The 20242-nt window shown below is 39.6% G+C and overlaps 4 protein-coding genes across 4 annotated transcripts; 1 reads left to right on the forward strand and 3 right to left on the reverse strand.

Moving 5' to 3' along the window:
• Positions 1-110: 110 nt before the first annotated feature.
• Positions 111-2590, reverse strand: LOC133722534 (uncharacterized). Its single transcript, XM_062149416.1, has 3 exons — positions 2376-2590; positions 2073-2241; positions 111-509 (listed from the first exon to the last, which is right to left on the reverse strand). Exons 1-3 carry the CDS (start codon positions 2433-2435, stop codon positions 313-315), a joined length of 426 nt encoding a protein of 141 aa, XP_062005400.1. The 5' UTR covers positions 2436-2590; the 3' UTR covers positions 111-312.
• A 125-nt stretch (positions 2591-2715) lies between these two features.
• On the forward strand, positions 2716-4119 carry LOC133722532 (ABC transporter I family member 20). Its single transcript, XM_062149414.1, has 3 exons — positions 2716-3263; positions 3356-3586; positions 3679-4119. Exons 1-3 carry the CDS (start codon positions 2745-2747, stop codon positions 3883-3885), a joined length of 957 nt encoding a protein of 318 aa, XP_062005398.1. The 5' UTR covers positions 2716-2744; the 3' UTR covers positions 3886-4119.
• Positions 4120-4362: 243 nt separating this feature from the next.
• On the reverse strand, positions 4363-7518 carry LOC133722533 (ADP-ribosylation factor-like). The gene is made up of 7 exons (XM_062149415.1): positions 7410-7518; positions 6609-6767; positions 6420-6490; positions 5164-5283; positions 4957-5075; positions 4762-4843; positions 4363-4666 (listed from the first exon to the last, which is right to left on the reverse strand). The coding sequence occupies exons 2-7, from the start codon at positions 6754-6756 to the stop codon at positions 4661-4663; spliced, it is 546 nt and encodes a 181-aa protein (XP_062005399.1). The 5' UTR covers positions 6757-6767; positions 7410-7518; the 3' UTR covers positions 4363-4660.
• Positions 7519-8396: 878 nt separating this feature from the next.
• Positions 8397-11873, reverse strand: LOC133722531 (WAT1-related protein At1g09380). Its single transcript, XM_062149413.1, has 7 exons — positions 11599-11873; positions 10015-10077; positions 9811-9927; positions 9469-9718; positions 9121-9279; positions 8884-9035; positions 8397-8793 (listed from the first exon to the last, which is right to left on the reverse strand). Exons 1-7 carry the CDS (start codon positions 11784-11786, stop codon positions 8628-8630), a joined length of 1095 nt encoding a protein of 364 aa, XP_062005397.1. The 5' UTR covers positions 11787-11873; the 3' UTR covers positions 8397-8627.
• Between the last annotated feature and the right edge of the window lie 8369 nt (positions 11874-20242).

Genomic DNA, 20242 nt, shown 5'->3' on the forward strand with positions numbered 1-20242 from the left:
TAAACTGATAAACTCATAAAAGTATGCAAGGTACTGTTGAATCCAATGATTTCATTCTTCCAGATCAATCAAGTTGGTCCTCACAAATGGGCTATTGATTTTCAGAGATACATTAGAAGAACAAAACTTCTGAATATAATGAACATTAACATAAGAAGATATAGCCATTCTTCAATAACCCCGTACTGAACATTGAGGTTATAGTCAACTCAAGTCAAACAACACGTATCTTATATGAATGCAAGATGAGATTGCTCAGAAGATTTACATCTAAAGAAACATAGATCAAGCAAAAAGTAGGTAAGATACATTTCATCGGGCCAACAAGGCAACACGATCCTTTTGTATTGCCTGTGTTAGGTTCATATCAAAGAGCTCGCACCGTATAGGCATCTCCATCTCATAGAAAGGGTTCTTCAAGACATAATCAGTGTACAGCTCATAGATGTGTTTCAAGAGACCTTCCATGTGCTGCGTACCAGGCTCACTGACAACAAAGAACTTTGTCCCTGCAAAAGTGAAATTACCTTATTGAACAGCAGTTTTACAATCCAAAGCACTTTTACTTGCAAGGAATAATTGAACAGTCATAGGAAACAAGAGGCAACCAGCAATCCACGATGCTAAGCCTAAACTAACAGATACAGTTTCCCTGTATTAGGGAAAAGTAAAGCATATAAGAAGTGAATCAAACATAACTTCAGGATGGGAACATTCAGGCCAGGCAAATGAATTTGATATTTTGATGCGACTCCAAGACATAGTACAACAACTCTCTGGCCTTTTGCAATTCAACAACAGCAGTTGCCATGGTGTGTTGTATTTAAAGTGTTGACATCTAGCATCTCCCACACCAGAACAAATACATGTAGTGGACACAAATATTTTTATGTTACCTTTTACCAAACCTTTAACAAACATAGAAGATCCCAAGTAGACCTAAAATTAATACTCGAAAAAAACTCTCGTTGCATGGCCCATCTCCAAAAACAGAGCAAGCTTAGTGCTGCTTAAAGCCTTAAACCCAACAAAAGAAGTCTTAAAATAAAAGAACAACATACAGAACAAAAAAATAATTATAATTTTATCATAGCAAAGGAGATAACAATGCTGACAAGTAACATACAAAACTTCATGTGGACAGAAATCTCTCGGCACAGCTTCTCTTAGGAAACACAGAACAACAAGCTTGACCTTGGTTAAATCTTATGACTTACAAGTCATAATAAGAGTACTAACTGCTGGCATTCTCAAACATGTAGCATATAAACTCCAATGACAATCTTCAGCATTTTCCACAGAGAACTGAAGTTGGGTTTAGGGGATTACAGGTCTGAAACCTCTCAGGTTATCATAGCCACCAAAGTCGTCTATTAAAGATCAACAGATTACAAACAAAATCAGAAAATCCAAAAAGCCTGTCAAAGTCTGGATACCTCAATAGTCCATTTATTTCTATACTTTCTTCAGCAATTCAAATACATTTGCACCACAATTCTTATTCCAGTCTTCCAGAATAGCAAAAGTAGAATCTCAAACCCTCTTCCTCATACCATATTGGTTGCTCATGAATTCCTTCACTTAAATTCAAATTCTATATCAGAAAGCAACAATCCAAAACCTCTGTCACTCACTAAATTACAGACTCCCAGCTATCCCGGAGGACTGAATTGATGCTTCCTGAGAAACAACATCTCATATTTTATTTCTAATAATTCATCCCGAACTAATTTCTATCTAACTAAAAAACATAACAATTTGTTTGTCCCTATTTGATGACAAGGCACTCCATTTCAAAGTATCCAATCTCTGGTTACTCTCAGGCTAGAATGTTATAAATGTTCTCGGGTTGCTTCAATGACAGGGCTAGTGCTATTAACGGCACAAATTCTACATGAATCTATACAATCAATTTCGCAACGAAAACAGTAAATCACACATATCTAATTGAGAATTCGCTGACATATTTAACATCTTGAGTTCATCAAATTCTACCAATGCAACCTAAACCCCCCTTAAAATCACAGTGAGATTTCAAAACAAACAAAAAGGTGAAATCTTTGGAAACTTACCGGTAAGTGACTGGAAGCAATGAAGATCAAAGGTATCAGCTTGGAGAAGCTCGATGCCGGCGCAACCGGAAACCGGAGACAATTGCTGAGAAATGGCGTGCATTGAGTGCCACAAGCTTGCAAGCCTCAAGCTATCATTAGTGTCCATCCTTCCCGCCGATCCATAGTCCTAATTTTTTTTTTTCAAAAATTCAAAAAAGCCATCAGAATTCACCACCGCTAAATTGGGAATTGTAATCGGAAATTTTTCTAAGGTTTTTATTTTCAATTTGATGAGATTTTGAAGATTAGGGTTTTGGGTACCTTGTAGAAGATCAAGCCGCCTGATTTGTTGATGATGTAGAGGCTGTAAATCGCTGCCATTTCCAAAGTCTGTTTCTGAATCTAACTAAATGCGTCGAAGGACGAAGAAGAAGAAGACCAGTGACGGCAGCAAGACCCAATATATGGATCTTACGCCCGACTCGTTTACGGTTCTGCCCGACCCGAGTCAGAAGTCCACTCACCTTTTGTCACGTGTCACACCCTTATTGGACACGGGGACGCACCGAGTCCGCAGCCTCGGATGTGACTGTGAACCGGCCACGCCTCCCCTCGACCACCAACCTCACCGGTCCGAAAGCTTTAAAAACTCCATCAATTCTCACACACTTCCCATCTCTCTAACCAACAATGGGTGTGAAGCAAGGTTCCGAGCCAACGATCGTGATCGACCGTCTAAAGTTCACGTACCCGGGAATCAACGGCCACCCGCCGCCCGGCGCCAAGCCTCTGATCGACGACTTCTCCCTCACGCTCAACGCCGGCGACCGATGCCTCCTAGTCGGATCCAACGGCGCTGGGAAAACCACGATCCTCAAGATTCTCGGAGGCAAGCACATGGTCGACCCCAGCATGGTCCGGGTTCTGGGTCGGTCGGCTTTCCACGACACCGCTCTCACCGGCTCCGGCGACCTGTCGTATCTCGGCGGAGAGTGGCGGCGTGACGTGGCGTTCGCCGGGTTCGACGTTCCGATACAGATGGATGTTTCGGCTGAGAAATTGATTAACGGGGTGGCTGGGATTGACCCGCAAAGGAGAGCTGAGCTGATCAAGGTGTTGGATATTGATCTTTCATGGAGGTTGCATAAGGTCTCAGACGGTCAGAGAAGAAGGGTCCAGATCTGTATGGGTCTGCTCAGACCATACAAGGTACTTTTTTCACTCACATATTATGTAATTTTTTGTTTTTGGTTATGCATTGCACACCATGTGTTTGATGAAATGTGTGTGGATGAATTTAGGTGCTTCTGCTTGATGAGATCACAGTGGACCTTGATGTGCTAGCGAGGGCGGACCTTCTCCAGTTCTTGAGGAAGGAATGTGAGGAGCGAGGTGCTACGATCATTTACGCTACGCATATATTTGACGGGTTGGAGAATTGGCCATCACACATTGTGTATGTTGCTAATGGGAAGCTGCAATTGTCAATGCCGATGGACAAGGTTAGGGAGACGTACAAGCTGTCGCTCATGGTTAGTGTTCCGAACTGTGCATTACACACCATTTACTTTTCGAGTAATTTGATGTTGAGTTTGGATTGGATTTGATTTTATTTTATTTGCAGAGAACAGTTGAGAGTTGGCTGAGGAAGGAGCGCGAGGAGGAGAGGGCGAGAAGAAAAGAGAGGAAGGCAAGAGGTCTTGCCGAGTTTGATGAACAAATTGAGGGCAGCCGTGTGATTAATAATGGTTGGGCGGCCGGGCGCCTCAACTCCACCGTCGCCGGAGAAGAAAACTTTGTGTGGAGCTCAAACAGAGTTCTCAGGCAATAGATATACTTGGTGCCGGTGACAACAGAATTTGAACGTGCTGCCGCTGGTTTATAACATTTTGTGAATGTGATGTATGAGATAATTCTATGACTTTGGTTTCTCACCAGAGATCATTTTCACAGATCCCTTGAATTTGGATCCTTTGTATTTCATTGTATTACTAGCTTGTGTTCAATTTTGTGTGCACATATATTTGAAAAAAAAAAGAATGCCAAATATCAAATTGGAACGGAATACTTTGTTGTACTACATGTAGACAGATACAACTTTTCTCGTGAACGTTTTTTTTTTATACGAACTTTTCTCGTGAATGTTGGTAATAAATTGATCAACTATTCCCATGCTTCCACAGTCATAGCAAAAGTCCTTGTTATCCTCGACTGGCGGAAGTGTTGTTACCTATCCCGGGCATAGTAGTCTTTTTATCTTTCCTTTCAGTTTGGGTACTTTGTCCTCAACAATAGAGACAGTTTCAAATACCAAAAAAGACTAAATTTTATTGACAATCCATGAATGATTCAACACAGCATGCATTAAGTCCATCAAAACATGGTGAAGGGACAGTTAGGTTCAAAATCCATTGATTGGAATCCTAAACCGATACAAACAAATGTGTATGTAGAATGTAGAAGTCTTGAATTATTTAAAATCTACAGCCGTCAATCACTTTGTAATAATATCTAAACAGATACATTCTCGGGGAGCCGAGAAACAGAAGATAATGTGAGCCGTCACACAACTTGCAAACAAGCGGTTGCTGAAGATTACTGATCATTTAAGCCTGCAAAACAAGTAAATACAAGCAAGCAGACATTAGTTTCAGAACAAAGAACAGAGTATAAGTACTATGTCTGCAATGAAGAAACAGAAGCATACCTTGTTTGCGATATTGTTTGAGAGCCAGTCAAGACCCTCATAGAGCCCTTCACCAGAAGTGGCACATGTACTCTGGATGTACCTGCAAAAATAACATTGTATGAGATCTGTTCCAAAATCAAAGCCTTTTTATTTTATTGTGTGCGCGCATATATGGCAAAGGAGAGAGAGGGGTATAAGTATTCTTCAAAGTACCAGTGGCGTTGACGAAGAGAGTGGAGACCGAGTTTGTCAGTGATCTCTGCAGCATTCATAGCATTTGGAAGATCCTGCTTGTTGGCAAATACAAGCAGCACAGCATCCCTCAACTCGTCCTATAAATTCAAGTAGACACATTATGCAAACAGAGCATTCGAGGGAAGATTGCAATGAAAAAAGCAAAGCATTCAGAAGCTTTGGTACCTCATTCAACATGCGGTGCAGCTCATCCCTAGCCTCAACAACACGATCACGATCATTGCTGTCAACCACAAAAATGAGCCCTTGTGTATTTTGGAAGTAGTGTCTCCATAAAGGTCGAATCTACACAAACACAAAAAATTCACAACGTTGGTCAAAATCACAATATATACATCATATGCTGCATAAATAAGCACATTAGTGTAGACATGCAAATAAGAATATGCACGAGGCAAAATCAACAGAATTTCCTATATATTACAAGGGACAACTAAGACAAGTTGGCAGAAGTAGATGTAGTTCATGAATATGTTGTTATACACCGATGGAGTAGCAGCTACTCAACCCAAAACCATCAATAAGCATATGTATGCAGAAAATACAATAGATTTAACATATCCTTGTAACCATATAAATGAAAGGGATGAGGAAAACTGAAAGATAATACAGCTCTGGTCGATATAGCTTCTATCCTAAGAATAAAACATCTAGAAGGCTGTCCATGAACAAAATGTCACCAACTAGCAGCGTCTATATAGATGTCAAACCATGTATACACAGATGTATATGTCCGCCACAGCGTGGATAGCTTTTTCTCACATTAATTAAGAAAAATCTTGAAAAACAAGGTGGCAACAACAATCTAGCTTAGGTTTATGTTGTGTGCTAGTGTAGCAAATCTAACCAGCACACGACCGTCCATAAGCACATAAACCACATGAACTGTAACTATAAAAAAAGGGGTATTCTATAGACACATGTCAAATTTTTGCCAAAGAGTGGATAGCTTTTCCTTGAAGTAATAAGGAAAAACTTGAAAGACAAGGTGGCACAGAACTGTAGCTTAGGTTAATGTTGTGTACTAATGTAGCAAATCTAACCAGCACACGACCGTCCATAAGCACATAAACCAAAAGAACAATAACTAAAAAAATCAAGTCATACTATGTTATATGCACATGTGAAATTTTTGCCAAAGAGTGGATAGCTTTTCCTCAAAATAATTAAGGAGAAACTTGAAAGACAAGGTGGCACGAAACTGTAGCTTAGGTTAATGTTGTGTGCTAATGTAGCAAATCTAACCAACACACGACCGTCCATAAGCACTTAAACCACAGGAAGTATAACTACAATACTCCCGGGTATAAAGTATTGTAGAACCATTTGTACAAATTTAAGACTCAGAAAAACATCAACCCAATCTCAGCCTGAAAAGTGTATACATTGTAATTGAAATTAAATTTAGTAATGTTTTATACCTTGTCCTGACCCCCGACATCCCACACGGTAAAGCTAATGTTCTTGTACTCCACGGTTTCAACATTGAATCCTGAACAAAATTGTGGACATATATTACTTGCTAAGATCTATACATAATCTATATTACTTCTCACATAACCACTGTTAAAGAAAAAGTACAACCGCAAGAAACTGCTACAGAATCTTACCGATGGTAGGAATGGTGGTCACAATCTCTCCGAGCTTGAGCTTGTACAAAATGGTAGTTTTACCCGCAGCATCGAGACCGACCATAAGAATTCTCATTTCCTTCTTGGCAAAAAGCCGACTGAACAACTTGGTGAAAGACAACCCCATCTTTGAATTCACTGGACACAGAAATCAAAGTCAGATACAGGACATCCAACCAAAAATCTCAACATTCAATTTGAATTGGCAACCATTCATACACAATTCTAATAGATCTCGAATAAAACCATTGGATTCATCAAAATCCAAATGCGGCGTAAACATACAACCGAAAGGGACAAAATCATTATTATTTTATGCTATCCTGTTAGAATTCTTTGCAGATCACAGCTACTTGCATCGTTTCCTTTCTTTTAAACTCAAATTTCTCATCTATCCGAACAAATTACATAATCAAAGAACCGGAACACGCACACAGATTATAGATCTGAAAATCAAATACAAAAACAGCCTATGGATTCAAACTAGGAACAAAACCTTCAGCCTAAATTTTGAGAGGAGAAAATTTGAAATCCAAACAAACTCAGATTCAGATCCAAACACAAAACCAGATCCAGATTCAGAAATAGAAAACGATGCATCAATCAGGAACCGAAACAACACCAATGATTACACCAAAACCACACGGACCTAATCATACACCAAATTCACCATTCATTATAATCCGAGATTAAGCTGAAGCTATTCAACCATAGATATGAAAGATATACAGAGAGAAATATATGTGATAGAGAGAGAGAGAGAGAGAGAGAGAGATTTACCTTGGAGGGGGCAGATCTGAGAAGCTGCCCTGGAGAGAAATGAGGGGGACGCGATGAAATGGGCTCTGAAGAGTCTGTTTTGGGAATATAAATACGGGTCCGAGATAACGACGGGAATTAACGACGTTTGGTGCTTTAAGAAGAATTGACTGGCGTTATTGGGACGTTTGGTGCCGTTAGGGTTTGCATTGGTGCGGCAAGGTGTAGAGTAGCGCGTGTGTGCGCACTCCAACGTGGTTCTTTTTCTTTTCTCTTTATTTGCCCTATGCTTTCTCTAATTGCTACTTTCGGCCCCCTCCGAACAGATTCACAAATTATGAAGTTTATTTTTATCGGAGCACTTAGACCACTATTTCTATAAATAATCATATGTAATTTTGTATCTTATGAATGTGGATGGAAGATAGTCTAATACTTTAATCGCAGTATTTTCAACACCAAGACATTTAATATGTTATCTCAATTAAAAAAATGTTATTTAAATACGGATCTGAGATAACGATTTAAATGTCTTATTTTAGATAAATATATTTTTTTTCTAGGTGTAATTATTGGTAGAGTAAATATTTTTTCATGTGTGAACATAAATGTAATCTCAACTAAAAAGAGCTTGCGCCTTTTATTTTAGGTCGTCCACGGTGCATAACACACTGATCCACAACTCACAGTTCTATATTTCACAATTAGGTTGGCGTTTACGGTATATTCTGCTGATTTTAGGAAACAATTAATGAGGGGTTTGTAGAATTTCTTCCCATAAACAAGGGTATTGATCACAAATGAACTTTAGTTAGTGGGAGCAGGTTAGCCCAATCCTTTTATAAAAGATGATATATGTTAGGCTTGAGCTTTACTTTGAACCTAAATCCGGAATACAAACATGACCCCACAATTTGTTATGGCTATGCTCCAATGAATTTGAGAGTACAACACAATTGCCACAAAGATATTTGATGAGATCAATCTCAACTAGGAAACATGCATGCATACATATATATTACATTGGAAACCACTAGAAAATCAAACATCACATTACACACCGAATTCGTTGGACCAGACACCATGCTAATGACACTAAACTAACATTACATGAGATGATGATGATGATGATGAAACAATTTTGAAACAAAACCGGGGCGATTCGACGATGATACGATAGATTATGCTTAATTTGAGCTAATGCATGTCATGAAACATTCAATACAGCAGTGAATCTTCTCACTTGGGCAGCTGCAGCTCCAAGTCGTTTTTCTCAATTTCCTTGGCAGCAGCATTTGGCTTTGTATTTGCGTCTGTTTCTTTGCCCTCATTCTTAGCGGTCTCCTTGGTCTTCCCCCAAAGAACAGAATAGAGCCCGGCCACAATCAAGATCGATCCTAAAGCACTGAATCACCAATTTAGTTAGTACCTTGCAGCACAAGTAAATTAATCGAAGCCTAGCACAAATTCAAATAGACTGTATATATATACTTACGTTCCCAGGTATAATTTCTCATCAAGCAGAGCCCAACTCGAAACAGCCACAACAATGAGCAGCAAAGGGCTGAACACTGACGCATAAAGAGCTCCTTTCCTCTGAATGCTCCATGAAGTGAGGAAAAATGCTACTGCAGAACCCATAATCCCCTGAAATGAATGAAATGGTATCATGTTCGCGATTTAGTACAAAATTTAAGTTACTCGTTAAGTTGATTCACGAATAAGTACATACTGAATAGAGGCTCGCAGTAAGCTTCATGGGATTGGTCAATGACCATGCACGTCCATTATGCTCGACAATTACAGCAATGAGCCCACACTCCAAACTGGCCATGAAACACATCAATGTAGTGCTTGTGTAGGGAGCTGGAAACCTATCACTCACTGTTGCCTGAAATAAAATAAAAGATTAATTAAGTTGTAACTAAGGTTTCTACACAACAAAACTTGGGTCCTGTTTGATTCGCAAAATGGAAATGATTTAGGTTAAAGGACTTCAATGTCCTATGTTTCCCGGCATTTTTATTCATTTCCAACCCTCTAATCTGTGAATCAAACGAGAAGGTGCATAGGAACTTACTTGGATGATGAACCACATTGCCCAACCTAAGGTGCTGATGATGACTAAAAGGGGGCCAACAAAGGAGTTGGCATTGTTTCCTGAGTTTGACTGTCCCATTCTCTGAGCATAACTCCAGTGAATTTTGGATTCACCGATACCAATGTTTTTTCCATGGTAAAATGAGAGTATCATGGCTCCACATACACACACTGCTGTTCCCATCACCTTAGCCAACCCTGCCTTGCTCTTCATTTTTGCTGATTCTTGTCTGAAATTTAACATTGACTCAATTTCAATCTTAGAGAGATAAAAAGAAGAAGTAAAAACACATTAGGTAATACATGGTAAAGTGGTAAAAACCTGAAAAGGACTGCAAGGATAAATGTCATAGCTGGGAGCGTATTTGTCAATGCACAAGCAACGGTTGGAGTGGTTTTGTTCAATCCAAGAAAATAGAAAACTTGGTTTGCAGTTGCTCTGCATTTTTGGGATTCCAGTAATTGGGTCAATTTTGTTGCCATGAAAGAATAGTACATTAGCATAAATATAAATTTGACTACTTACCCAGTTAAGGAACATAGGAAAATCTGGAAAAGGATAGGCATTGTGATCTTGGGTCTTGTTTTCCTATTAGAAATTAATAGAAACAAGCAAACATTAATACGTTATATTACCCATGTTCTCCAGATTTCACAGAGAAAAGCATATATCCCAATTCCAGCAAACATGTCCACTAATGAATTAGAGATCAATAATATAAACTTGACAATTATAGCCAAGTCCAGATATACATATAGAGGCTAAATGTGGCCAACCTAGGGTTCTAGCTAGTGCACTAAATTAGGGTTAGAGAGACCTTTGTGCATGCGCACATAGGGCAGAGTTTTGCCGTGCACACGTGGGGCTTAGGGTTTCTACAAAAATGAACTTTTGCATTTTAGGGACTGTGCTTTATTTGTTCATACTTAATATGCAGGTTTAGTAATTAATTTCTGATCTGCTTTAGCTAATTAAGCCTAGGACGTTGAAACTTGATTTGCCAGCTAGCTCTATATGAATTTACTTAGATCTCGATGCATCCTTATTCCAAAAGAGTCCAGCTCCTACCTACCAATTAGCTATTGCTTTAAAGAGCTAGCTGGCTAGCAATGAAGAAAGACGAAGAAGAAAGAAGAAAGAAGAAGAGGACAAATGATTAAGTTATATGTGGCGACCATGCAAAGCTTATATAACTGAAACTTGTGCCACTCGTCCGAAGAATCCTGATACGTTAAAATTAAACGTCTAAAAACCCAAAACGAAAGAGCCCCACACACCTATCATGCATGGCCTTCTGCGTTTATTGCGTGCATCAATAACCATTTTGCCAAATCTGACTCGCTCACTTTGCAGACAATTAATTCTTCACCAGAAAGTTCTCGGGATTTGGATTTTCCCAGGAACTACTTACTTTTAATTTCACTAATGAGAAGAACAGTTTCAAAACTACTCAATCAAACAAAATAAACTTTTTTTACTGCTGGAAATTAAATCAAATCAGCAATTGAAGCAAGAACAATGATCGAAGAAAGAAAGAAAAGGAAAGATAGTGCAGATTCGAGCTCAGAGGTATGAGTAAATGCTCTCAATCATTAGAGCTCTCAGCTTTCATCAACAAAGCACTTTAAGTTAAAATAATCAGAATGCATGATGAGATAATTTTTTTTCCCTCCTCCCATTTTGATTAATTTAATACAAAAAGAACATTCTCTTCTCCCGTTGGTTTCCCTTTGTTTCGTTTCATAACCAGTCAGAAACCAAAATGAACAATTTGTTCTTTATACTATGGAAATTGACTTTGTAATATAATATGAAAAATCAGGCAAGCAGCAGCTTATTATAAAATAGAAAATTTGGCCCCCATTTCACTCAAATATACCAAACAACAATCCAATATAAGAATCGAAAACTTACATGCATGCATTGAGAAGAATTCACAAAACCCTTTAGCTCTATTGCATGTATCAAAATGAACAGATATATATATATATATATATATATATATATATATATATATATATATATATATATATATATATATATATACATATACATATACATATACATATACATACATATATATATAAAGCAGTTTAATCAATTTATTACCATTCCATCCAATAAGCGAAAGGAGCTAAGGCTACGGTGGCGAAAATTTGTCGATAAGCTACAAGAATAAGAGGGTTCAGCTCCGCCTCCAGAGCAAGCTTTGAAGTGATGTTCATTCCTGCATAGCACACTTGCACAAACACCATGGCCACAAATGGCATATAGCTATTACCATAACCAATTGCCATTGCGTTTTCTGAAATATATAGTACTTTCTTAACTTGTACTATATATTTGCAGAAGCAGCAGAACAAAGAAGCTACAGAAAGAAAGCTAGCTAGAGAGATTTGGAGACTGAGAAATGAGGTATTGGGATTATATAAGGGAAAGGTGAAACAGAAAGGTGAAGAGAATCTTTTGCGTGAAAATAAGAGAAAAGAGAAGCCGTTGGATGATTGATTGCATTGCTTGCAACACTTGGGCTTATGCATGCATACATTTGTCTTAGCTTAATGAGGTGGTTGCCACTAGCACATAGAAACGTTTTCAGTTTTTGTTCTTTTGAGGAGAAATTATTGGGTGGACGTCACACCAAGTGAGCTTTCTAGGCCAAGCTAATAAGCATTGGGGTGTTAGTTGTAGATGTATCTTGATCATTCAAGCTTCATCAATTCAATCTACAAACACTTTTGGGATGTTAGTGATCAATGGCACAATTTATAGGATTTCAACTTACCATACTTAGAAAAAATATATAACTCATCACAGTTAAAATTCTTACGGTAAGTTAATTATCCCACTCACGTTGTCTCACAATCCTTCAATTATAACGTCTATTTGTGATAATTTCCGTTAACGGATGTACAACATGTATGAGAATGCTTTTGGTGTTCATCATCATTTATCAACTCAAATATAATTAATTACGTAAATATCGAATCCGATGATTTATGAAAAGAAATTAGAATTCTTCAAAAAAAAGTGAAAAGAAATTAGAAAGAGAAGTCTCTTGTCTAAATTGCTTTTCTTGGCTTTATTCTATAGGATCAACCAATAATCAATAAATCACATCCTGCCATCAACCACATATATAGACTACACACACATGTAGACACAACTATACGAAAACAAGATTGAGATTTTGAGAGTCGAAGTAAAAGTAGAAGTATATAGCCAAGTGTAGATTCCAATTTGTATTATTATTTTTTTGGTCATACGATTCCAATTTGTATAAAGGATTTATTTGCATACTTGCATGTGGGTGCTCTACTAAAATTGAGAGGTTGGGCTTGTATCCCTATCAGAGTTGTTGGCTCAAGGTCTGAGCGAGCATAGTATATACGGTTGGCCCAAAAGTTAAATAAGTCATTGTGTCAATTTTCGCACACGACGTGAAAAACTTATGTGTGTTTAAAGAAAATTAAAATTGAGAGAGAATTGAATCGTACTTTCATTGATAATAGGGCCTTCTTTATATAGAGGATTACAAGACATAGAATCAGAGTTGTACAAAGAAAAATAATCGTACAATTAATCGGATATCTATATGAATATCTCTAATTCAAAACCCTATTACAATTAGGTCAAGTAACCTAGAGTTTGTGCTAGACACAGATTCTGGATTTACTTGAACACTCCCCCTTGTGTTGCCCAAACGTGGTGCTCATCTCGTTGCCTCATTAAAAACCTTGCCGAGTAACAAAAACCCTGTGGGACAAAAATAACCTCGGTTGAAGGGGAAAAAGAGCACAACACACCCTTCACATTTCGAGACCATACATGTAGACATCTCCACCTGATGTCTGCATCTCCCCCTGATGACTACGATCATGGGAGTTCGGATAACTTCCGCAAATGATGTTACCAACATGTTTCTCGAAAGTGGAATTTAGGCACTGACTTAGTGAGCAAGTCTGCCACACTGTCCTCAGATCGAACCTAGTTCACTTTGATCTTAAGGAGAGTCTATTGTTGCTGATTATGTTTGGTGTTGTCTCTTTTGATGTAGCCTTGCTTCATTCGTTCAAAACAAGCAGCATTATCCTAAATGCTCGTAGGCTCATCTTGGTAGACTTCAAACCACAATTGTTCGAACATGCATAATTATGGATCCAATCCATATAGAAGAGCAATAATCTCCTCATTGTTCGAAGATATAGCGACTAGGGTCTGTTCTGTAGACCTCCAAGATATCGCGGTCTTACCCATGGTGACACTTAACCAGTTTGGGAATGACTTTGTGTGGGTCAAAGAGATACCCAACATCAGCAAAACCTTCCAAAACACATGTCGTTTTGGGATGGGGATAGAGGACGTAGGCTAATGTTGGCGGTGTTCCTGGTGTGTGATGGGTCTGAATCCATCGTCTCTCTGTAGGGATAGAACAAGTCCATATCAATTGTACATCTCAAGTACCGAAAGATATCTTTTACACCAATCCAATGGTGTCGCGTTGGCGCAAAGTTATATATAGTTAGCAAGTTCACTACAAATGAGATGTCCGGTCTTGCGCATTGTACTAAGTACAATAATGCGCCTATTGTACTTAAGCATGACATTTTTGCCTTTAGCACGTCTTCGTCATCATCCTTTGGAAGAAGATGATCCTTTTCAGGATCAGAAAAGGATCAAGACTACGGACGATCATGGGGGTGCTTGAAGGCTTGACTTGTCAAAATGCCTAAGCATCTATCAACACGATGCTCAAGTTCCAAACCGAGACATAATCTTGTTCTTCCAAAATCCTTCATCTCAAACTTGGATTTCAAGTGTTCAACGGTTTCCCTTAACTCTTTAAGGGCTTCCAATGAAGATCATGTCCAACATGAACCGCGATAGAATCCGAAACTTGTTATGGAAACGCGCGGGCATATCTCTTCCCAATCAAGTAGTCACTTTAGTGAGCGTTTCAACCTTATTGTAAACGCGCTCCGTGGTCTAGAGCTACTTGATTTGGGTAAATGAAGTTCACCATGAACCTTCATGTATATTCCGTATCTAGATCCTCATAGAGATACGTAGTGAGCACATTTGTAAGCTGCATGTTCAGTTATTCGTAAACTACCAAACTAACAGGGTAGTGGAGTGCAATGACATCCATTACGAGAGAATATGTCTCATCTAGTCGATTCCATGGCGTTTTGTGAGAAGTCTTGCGCCCTAAGGCGAGATTACCATCTCGTTTTCTCATCACACTTTCTAACGAAGACCCATTAGTCAATAGGTTTTATGTTAGGAGGTGTTGGTATCACTGGCTTGAAAATCTTCCTCTTCGTTAGAGAATCCAACTTAACCTGGATCGCATCTTTCCATTTAGGCCAAATTTCTCTACGTTGGCATTCATTCATCAACGGAGCGTGGTTCGATATCATCGGACTCAACAAACTCATGCGCAACGAAATGCGCGATTACATAATCAATTATGATGGAGTTTCTATCCCACGTCTCATGTACACTAGTGTAATTTTCAAAGAGCTCTATATTCTCAAGAATCGGTTCTGATGTTGAGGCGTCCCTCAACGACAACTATAATCCGGAAGATTCTCATGAGACGGATTTTGAGTGTCGATGATCCAAAAATTGGTTTGTCCCAAAGTATTCTTCGAACCCACGGGCCTCCCACGCATCCTAGCTGGGGCCAAGGCCTATAACACCAGAGTGCCACTCTCTTTAGCGTTGGCGCCATGCCTACCTCTGTGTAGGGTGGCGCTACGTCCTCTCGTAGGGACGTCCTTCCTTGCATGCATGTTTTCAGCAGATATGTGTGATCTTGTCACTTTAGTGGGGATCGAGATGAGACATAGTGGGATCAGGCCACTACAATTCCTGACTTTCCTGCTGAACATTCGTGTTCTTATCTCTCCCTAACGACCGGAATATTGTCTCATCAAAGTGACAATCTGCAAGACATGCGGTAAAGAGATCGCCTAGCAAGGGCATTAAGTGGCGGACGATTGTTGAAATCTCAAATCCAAAGTAGTGGCCCATTCGTCTGTAAGGACCTATCATAGTGCGCTGTGGCGGCGCAATTGGTACATAAGTAGCTCACTCAAATGTGCGCAAGTACAAAATAATTGTACCCAGTCACTAGTTGTAACGCAGAGATAGATTGAGTGGCAGTGGGTCGTAGACGAATTAGCATAGCTGCATGCGATATTGCATCACCCCAAGCGGATATAAGGAGATTGGTGCACATTACCAATATCCGGGCTACCATAGTAGTCGTTTCTGCGAGACCACTTGGGTGTGTTCATGGGAATATGATGTCCAACATCAATCCTATTACAATAATCATCGAAAGTCTTCGATGTAAACTCTCTAGCATTGTCAAATCCAATTGACTGAATAGGATGATCCGGGGAGTGAGCTCGTTGTCATATGATATGTGCTAGGAGTGGAGCATAAGCAGCATTACAAGTGGACAATGGCACTACACGTGACCAACGTGTTTGCTTGTCAACCAACATCATGAGATATTTAAACGTCCGCAAGTTGGTTGAACTAGTCCACAGAATCCCCATGGACTCTATGTAAGAACAAAATGAGTATTTTCATATTCTTTGCACAGAACGGTCTCATTCCTAATTTCCTTAAGGAACAACCTTTGTAAAACGAGCGAGAGGCTTTAGAAGCAACCAATGAGGATTTTGGTTGGGCCTGAGCGTCTGAAACGCTATTTGAAACAAAGTTGGTGATTGCAGCATCACCTAGGGAGCCATCACCATGATGGACGCCATCTATGGCGTTATGGATAGGGACTGTGCCAGCTCTAGGCTGGTGGTGGACGGCTGTGGCGCCAGAGGCAGCGGCGGCGGTCATACTTAGTCCAGGAATCAACTTTTGATTCATGCTTCGTTTCGCTCGAGAGAATGGATGTCCTTGTGAAGTCTTTAGTAGACGGATCATCATATCATGACCAGGATGACGTATTCTATCCTGACAAAGCCAATATGTGTCTAAATTTAAGCGATCTTCTCTCATAAATTTATTGGATTTAATAGCTCGAATAGTGACATAGAGTCCATTAGAGAGACACACAAACTTCTCTAAGATGCAATCATTAGAGGTATTACAAAAGAACTCATTTTTGTTCTCTACATGCGTTTCTGCATGAAATCCATTAGTTATTCATAGGTACGATTTGCCCTAAGAGCGTAGAGAGTTTCTATGACACTAGTCAAGGTGCCATTTGGCAAGGGGAACTTGAGATATTCCATGTCCTTGAATTAATACTGATGGCCCAGTCATTGTAGTCACAAAGTAATATGCTCAGAATCAAAATGAAGTCATAATGAAAAGAACTCGAAATTTTATTCATAAGCCAACAGAGTACATCACTGTCTCTTAACCATTTAGAGAATCTAATCCAATTGCTAGCTAATGCAAAACAAAGATAGTCGTTTGACTTCTTTCGGTAATTTCAAAATAAATATGACCAGGTGAGTAGAGATATTTCGGTGGAGCAAGACTCGCTTAAGTACCACTTATCTCAAAACTTTCCTAGATATCATACTCATTTTGGATGAGCCTATGTGAAGAAAACTAAACCAAGGCATTTACTACAAAGTATATGGCAATTGCCTATTACATCGATCTCTTGAAAAAATAAAGACTTAAACAGAATTAGTGATCTATTGATCCCAGCCAAATTTGTAGTCTTCAACCCTTCACTCTAGATCATCTTTTTGATCTTCTTATTCCACATAGTGAGCTTCTCTTGCTTCACAATATGCTTTGTCGGCGGTGACAATTTCTTCACGAGCTCTACAATTGTGTGCCCAATAACCGAATAATCCACATCGAGAACATACATCTCTGTGCTCAGAATCCATTGATTGAGGCGCTTTGAAAGCGTCATTTGGATGGTTCTTAGTGTTGGTGGCGCCACCAATATGGCCAGAGGCGTTGCCTCCTCTCTCTTTCCAAGTTGACCTCTTCGGTTCCGTGTTCGCCTATTTTGGCGGTTACCTTCCTCATTAGAGCGAGAATATGGACCAGAACGTCCAGAATTATCCCTAGATTTACGGTTTAGCTCTTGGCGCCCTCCCTCAGGGGCGCGACTATAATTGGACTATGGAATATGCTTTGTTCCCACAGGTCTCGAATTATAGTTTTTCACAAGGATGTTGTCATGCTTTTCAGCTACATTCATAGCTCCAATGAGCTCATGAAACCTTATGATCCGTCCTGTAGTAACATCGATTCGACAGTTCTTTGCAACCATCAAAGCAGAGACGGGGAAGGTAGAAATAGTCCTCTCAATCAACATCACATCTGTGATATCTGTTCCACAGAATTTCATTAAGGATTTAATGCGAAGTGCTTCCGAATTGTAGTCAATTACTGACTTGAAATCACAGAAGCGGAGACTATGCCATCGCACTTCCAGTTCAGGAAGCAGGGAGTCACGGACATTGCCAAATCTTTCTTCGAGTGAGACCCACAGTCTTCTAGGAGACCCACAGTCTTCTAGGGTCTTCTTCATTCATATACTCGTACTGGAGCAAATCATCCATATGACGAGTCATTAGGATGATTACTTTCATCTTATTTGCCTCTAAGGCTGCTCTATTTGCTTCCAAAGCTTGAGCTTGCTCAACAGTTAGCACATCCTGGCTAGGCTCAAGAATCGTATCCAGTATTCCATCGGCCTTGAGATGTTGGTAGACATCACGAATCCACTTGTGATATCCAGAGCCAGTTATTCCCAATGGAGCGAAGTCCAGTTTGTTCAGGTTACTCATCCTGAAAGAGAACAAGAAATTAGAGTTAGTTTCAGAGCTTAAAAGGCTACCATGAAAAAACATATAATTTTTCTGAGCGTAGTCGCTCCTAAGAAATTATGAATTTCTGAGCGTAATCACTTCCAAGAAATTAGGGATTTCTGAGCGTAGTCGCTTCCAAGAAATCCGATTCCAAGAGGTATTGGATTAGATCGAAACAATGATGTAAGTGGTTGATCATAAATTCTCTACAAACTCTAAGTTTGGAGATCTCAACAAGCTCCAAGCTTGGAGTGAGCATAATCCCCCACGGTTCGGCTTTTGGTCTTCCCTATGAAGAAGAAAGGGGGAGTAGAAGAAAGGAGTTTGCAAGTTCTCGATAAAAATAAGAGAAATTGAAAAAAAAAACTCAAAAACGGGAATTTTTAGTAAAAAAAATACCTCGAAATAGTTATTGTAAAGTCGACGGAAAATCTCACCGGAAAGGTGCCGGAAAAGTCGCAGGAAATCTGGCCGGAAAATTCGCAGGGAAATTGACCGAAAAAGTCACCGGAGCTGACGTGGCTGTGGGCCAGGTGCGTCAGTGGGCCGAGTCTCATCTGTTGGCCGAGCTCTGTGGCTTTTGGGTTGCGGGCCTCTCCTTCTCTCTTGGGCTGCTTTCTTTTCTTTTTCTGGTTTTTCTTTTCTTTTCTCGCTGGCGGAGTTACTGCCCATCCGGTCACATTGTGGCCGGTTTATGTGGAGGTAATCTCAGTTCCTGGATGCTGGGGTCAGGTTGGCGATGACGGCCAAGTTTGATGATGAAAGGCGGTCTGGAAGCTTGTGAACCGGGCAGGGGTCCCCTTTTTTTCCTTCTTGGAAGGCTGGTTCGATACTTCCGGTGGCCGGTTCGATGGTTTTCCGGCCTGTTCCAGTGGTTCTGCCGCCGGTTCTGAAATCTTGGGATTGAGGGCTTCAATATATGTGGCGGTGGTGGGTAGGGTTTGAAGGCTACGAATTTAGGGTTTCGTGCTGATATTGTGTTTAAGGAAAACTGAAATTTGGAGAGAATTGAGTCGTATTTTCATTAATAATAGATGTCTCTTAATATAAAGGATTACAAGACATAAAATCAGAGTTGTACAAGGAAAGATAATCGTACAATTAATCGGATATCTATGAATATCTCCGAGAATATATCTAATTCAAAACCCTATTACGACTAGGTTAAGTAACCTAGAGTTTGGGCCAGACACATATTCTGGATTTACTTAAACAATATGCCAATTAAAAGGTCTCAATTCTAGATATCCACTCTTTTGATAATTTTAGTCAATGTTCTAAAAATCGTTAAGCATAAAGCGGAAGTTGAGAAGGGGCCTAGCGCCTAAGCGCTTAGGCGCGAATTAGACAGGTGTCTATACATTTATTTATTTATTTATTTTAATTAAGTGTCTATTTGAAACAAAAAAGTGAAAAACTATCCTTAATAGTAAAAAAATTTATTTTTATTTTTTTGACATAGAAGTTGATCATTAGATCAAACAACCAAAATGCCAAAATTTACATATACTTAAATATTTCTATTTAAGCGATGTAACTCATTACATTTCTATATGAGCGTGCTTTTTAAAGCGAACATGCAAATAAAGAAACTATGTGTTTTCAAGGAAAAAATCATTGACTATAGCCTCCCAGAGGCCAATAACCAATTGTGATACCAAAAGAAAGTCACTTTCTAGCAAACAAATAGGAGCACCTCCTCCATAAGCTACTTGGATGCATCCAAGGTAGTTATCGACTCCCATCTAATAGGCTGATACTTAAAGACCACATCTCGACCCAAAATGGCCAAGAAGATCCAACTCTTGGGTCAGGCCCCCCAAATCAGTAAATGATACATAAGGGTGGCAAGACACCCTCTCTGTGAGCCCACAAAGCAGGCCCAAGGCCAAGCATAAGTCCAAACCCAAGCTCAAGCCCAGAGGCCCAAGGCCAAACTT

The sequence above is a fragment of the Rosa rugosa genome, chromosome 7, assembly GCF_958449725.1.
Source record: "Rosa rugosa chromosome 7, drRosRugo1.1, whole genome shotgun sequence".
In the NCBI taxonomy this organism is placed as follows: Eukaryota; Viridiplantae; Streptophyta; class Magnoliopsida; order Rosales; family Rosaceae; genus Rosa; species Rosa rugosa.

Coding starts and splice junctions, on each gene's coding strand:
- LOC133722533 (XM_062149415.1), bottom strand. CDS start 6,756: ATGGGGTTGTCTTTCACCAAGTTGTTCAGTCGGCTTTTTGCCAAGAAG. Junction 6,491..6,608: donor GACCACCATTCCTACCATCG/GTAAGATTCTGT, acceptor AATTTTGTTCAG/GATTCAATGTTGAAACCGTG. Junction 5,284..6,419: donor ATGTCGGGGGTCAGGACAAG/GTATAAAACATT, acceptor GTGTTTGTGTAG/ATTCGACCTTTATGGAGACA.
- LOC133722534 (XM_062149416.1), bottom strand. CDS start 2,435: ATGGCAGCGATTTACAGCCTCTACATCATCAACAAATCAGGCGGCTTG. Junction 2,242..2,375: donor GCGGCTTGATCTTCTACAAG/GTACCCAAAACC, acceptor AAAAAAAATTAG/GACTATGGATCGGCGGGAAG. Junction 510..2,072: donor TTGCTTCCAGTCACTTACCG/GTAAGTTTCCAA, acceptor TCACTTTTGCAG/GGACAAAGTTCTTTGTTGTC.
- LOC133722531 (XM_062149413.1), bottom strand. CDS start 11,786: ATGGCAATTGGTTATGGTAATAGCTATATGCCATTTGTGGCCATGGTG. Junction 10,078..11,598: donor TTCGCTTATTGGATGGAATG/GTAATAAATTGA, acceptor AATTTCTAATAG/GAAAACAAGACCCAAGATCA. Junction 9,280..9,468: donor CAATGTGGTTCATCATCCAA/GTAAGTTCCTAT, acceptor ATTTTATTTCAG/GCAACAGTGAGTGATAGGTT.
- LOC133722532 (XM_062149414.1), top strand. CDS start 2,745: ATGGGTGTGAAGCAAGGTTCCGAGCCAACGATCGTGATCGACCGTCTA. Junction 3,264..3,355: donor GTCTGCTCAGACCATACAAG/GTACTTTTTTCA, acceptor GGATGAATTTAG/GTGCTTCTGCTTGATGAGAT. Junction 3,587..3,678: donor CGTACAAGCTGTCGCTCATG/GTTAGTGTTCCG, acceptor TTTTATTTGCAG/AGAACAGTTGAGAGTTGGCT.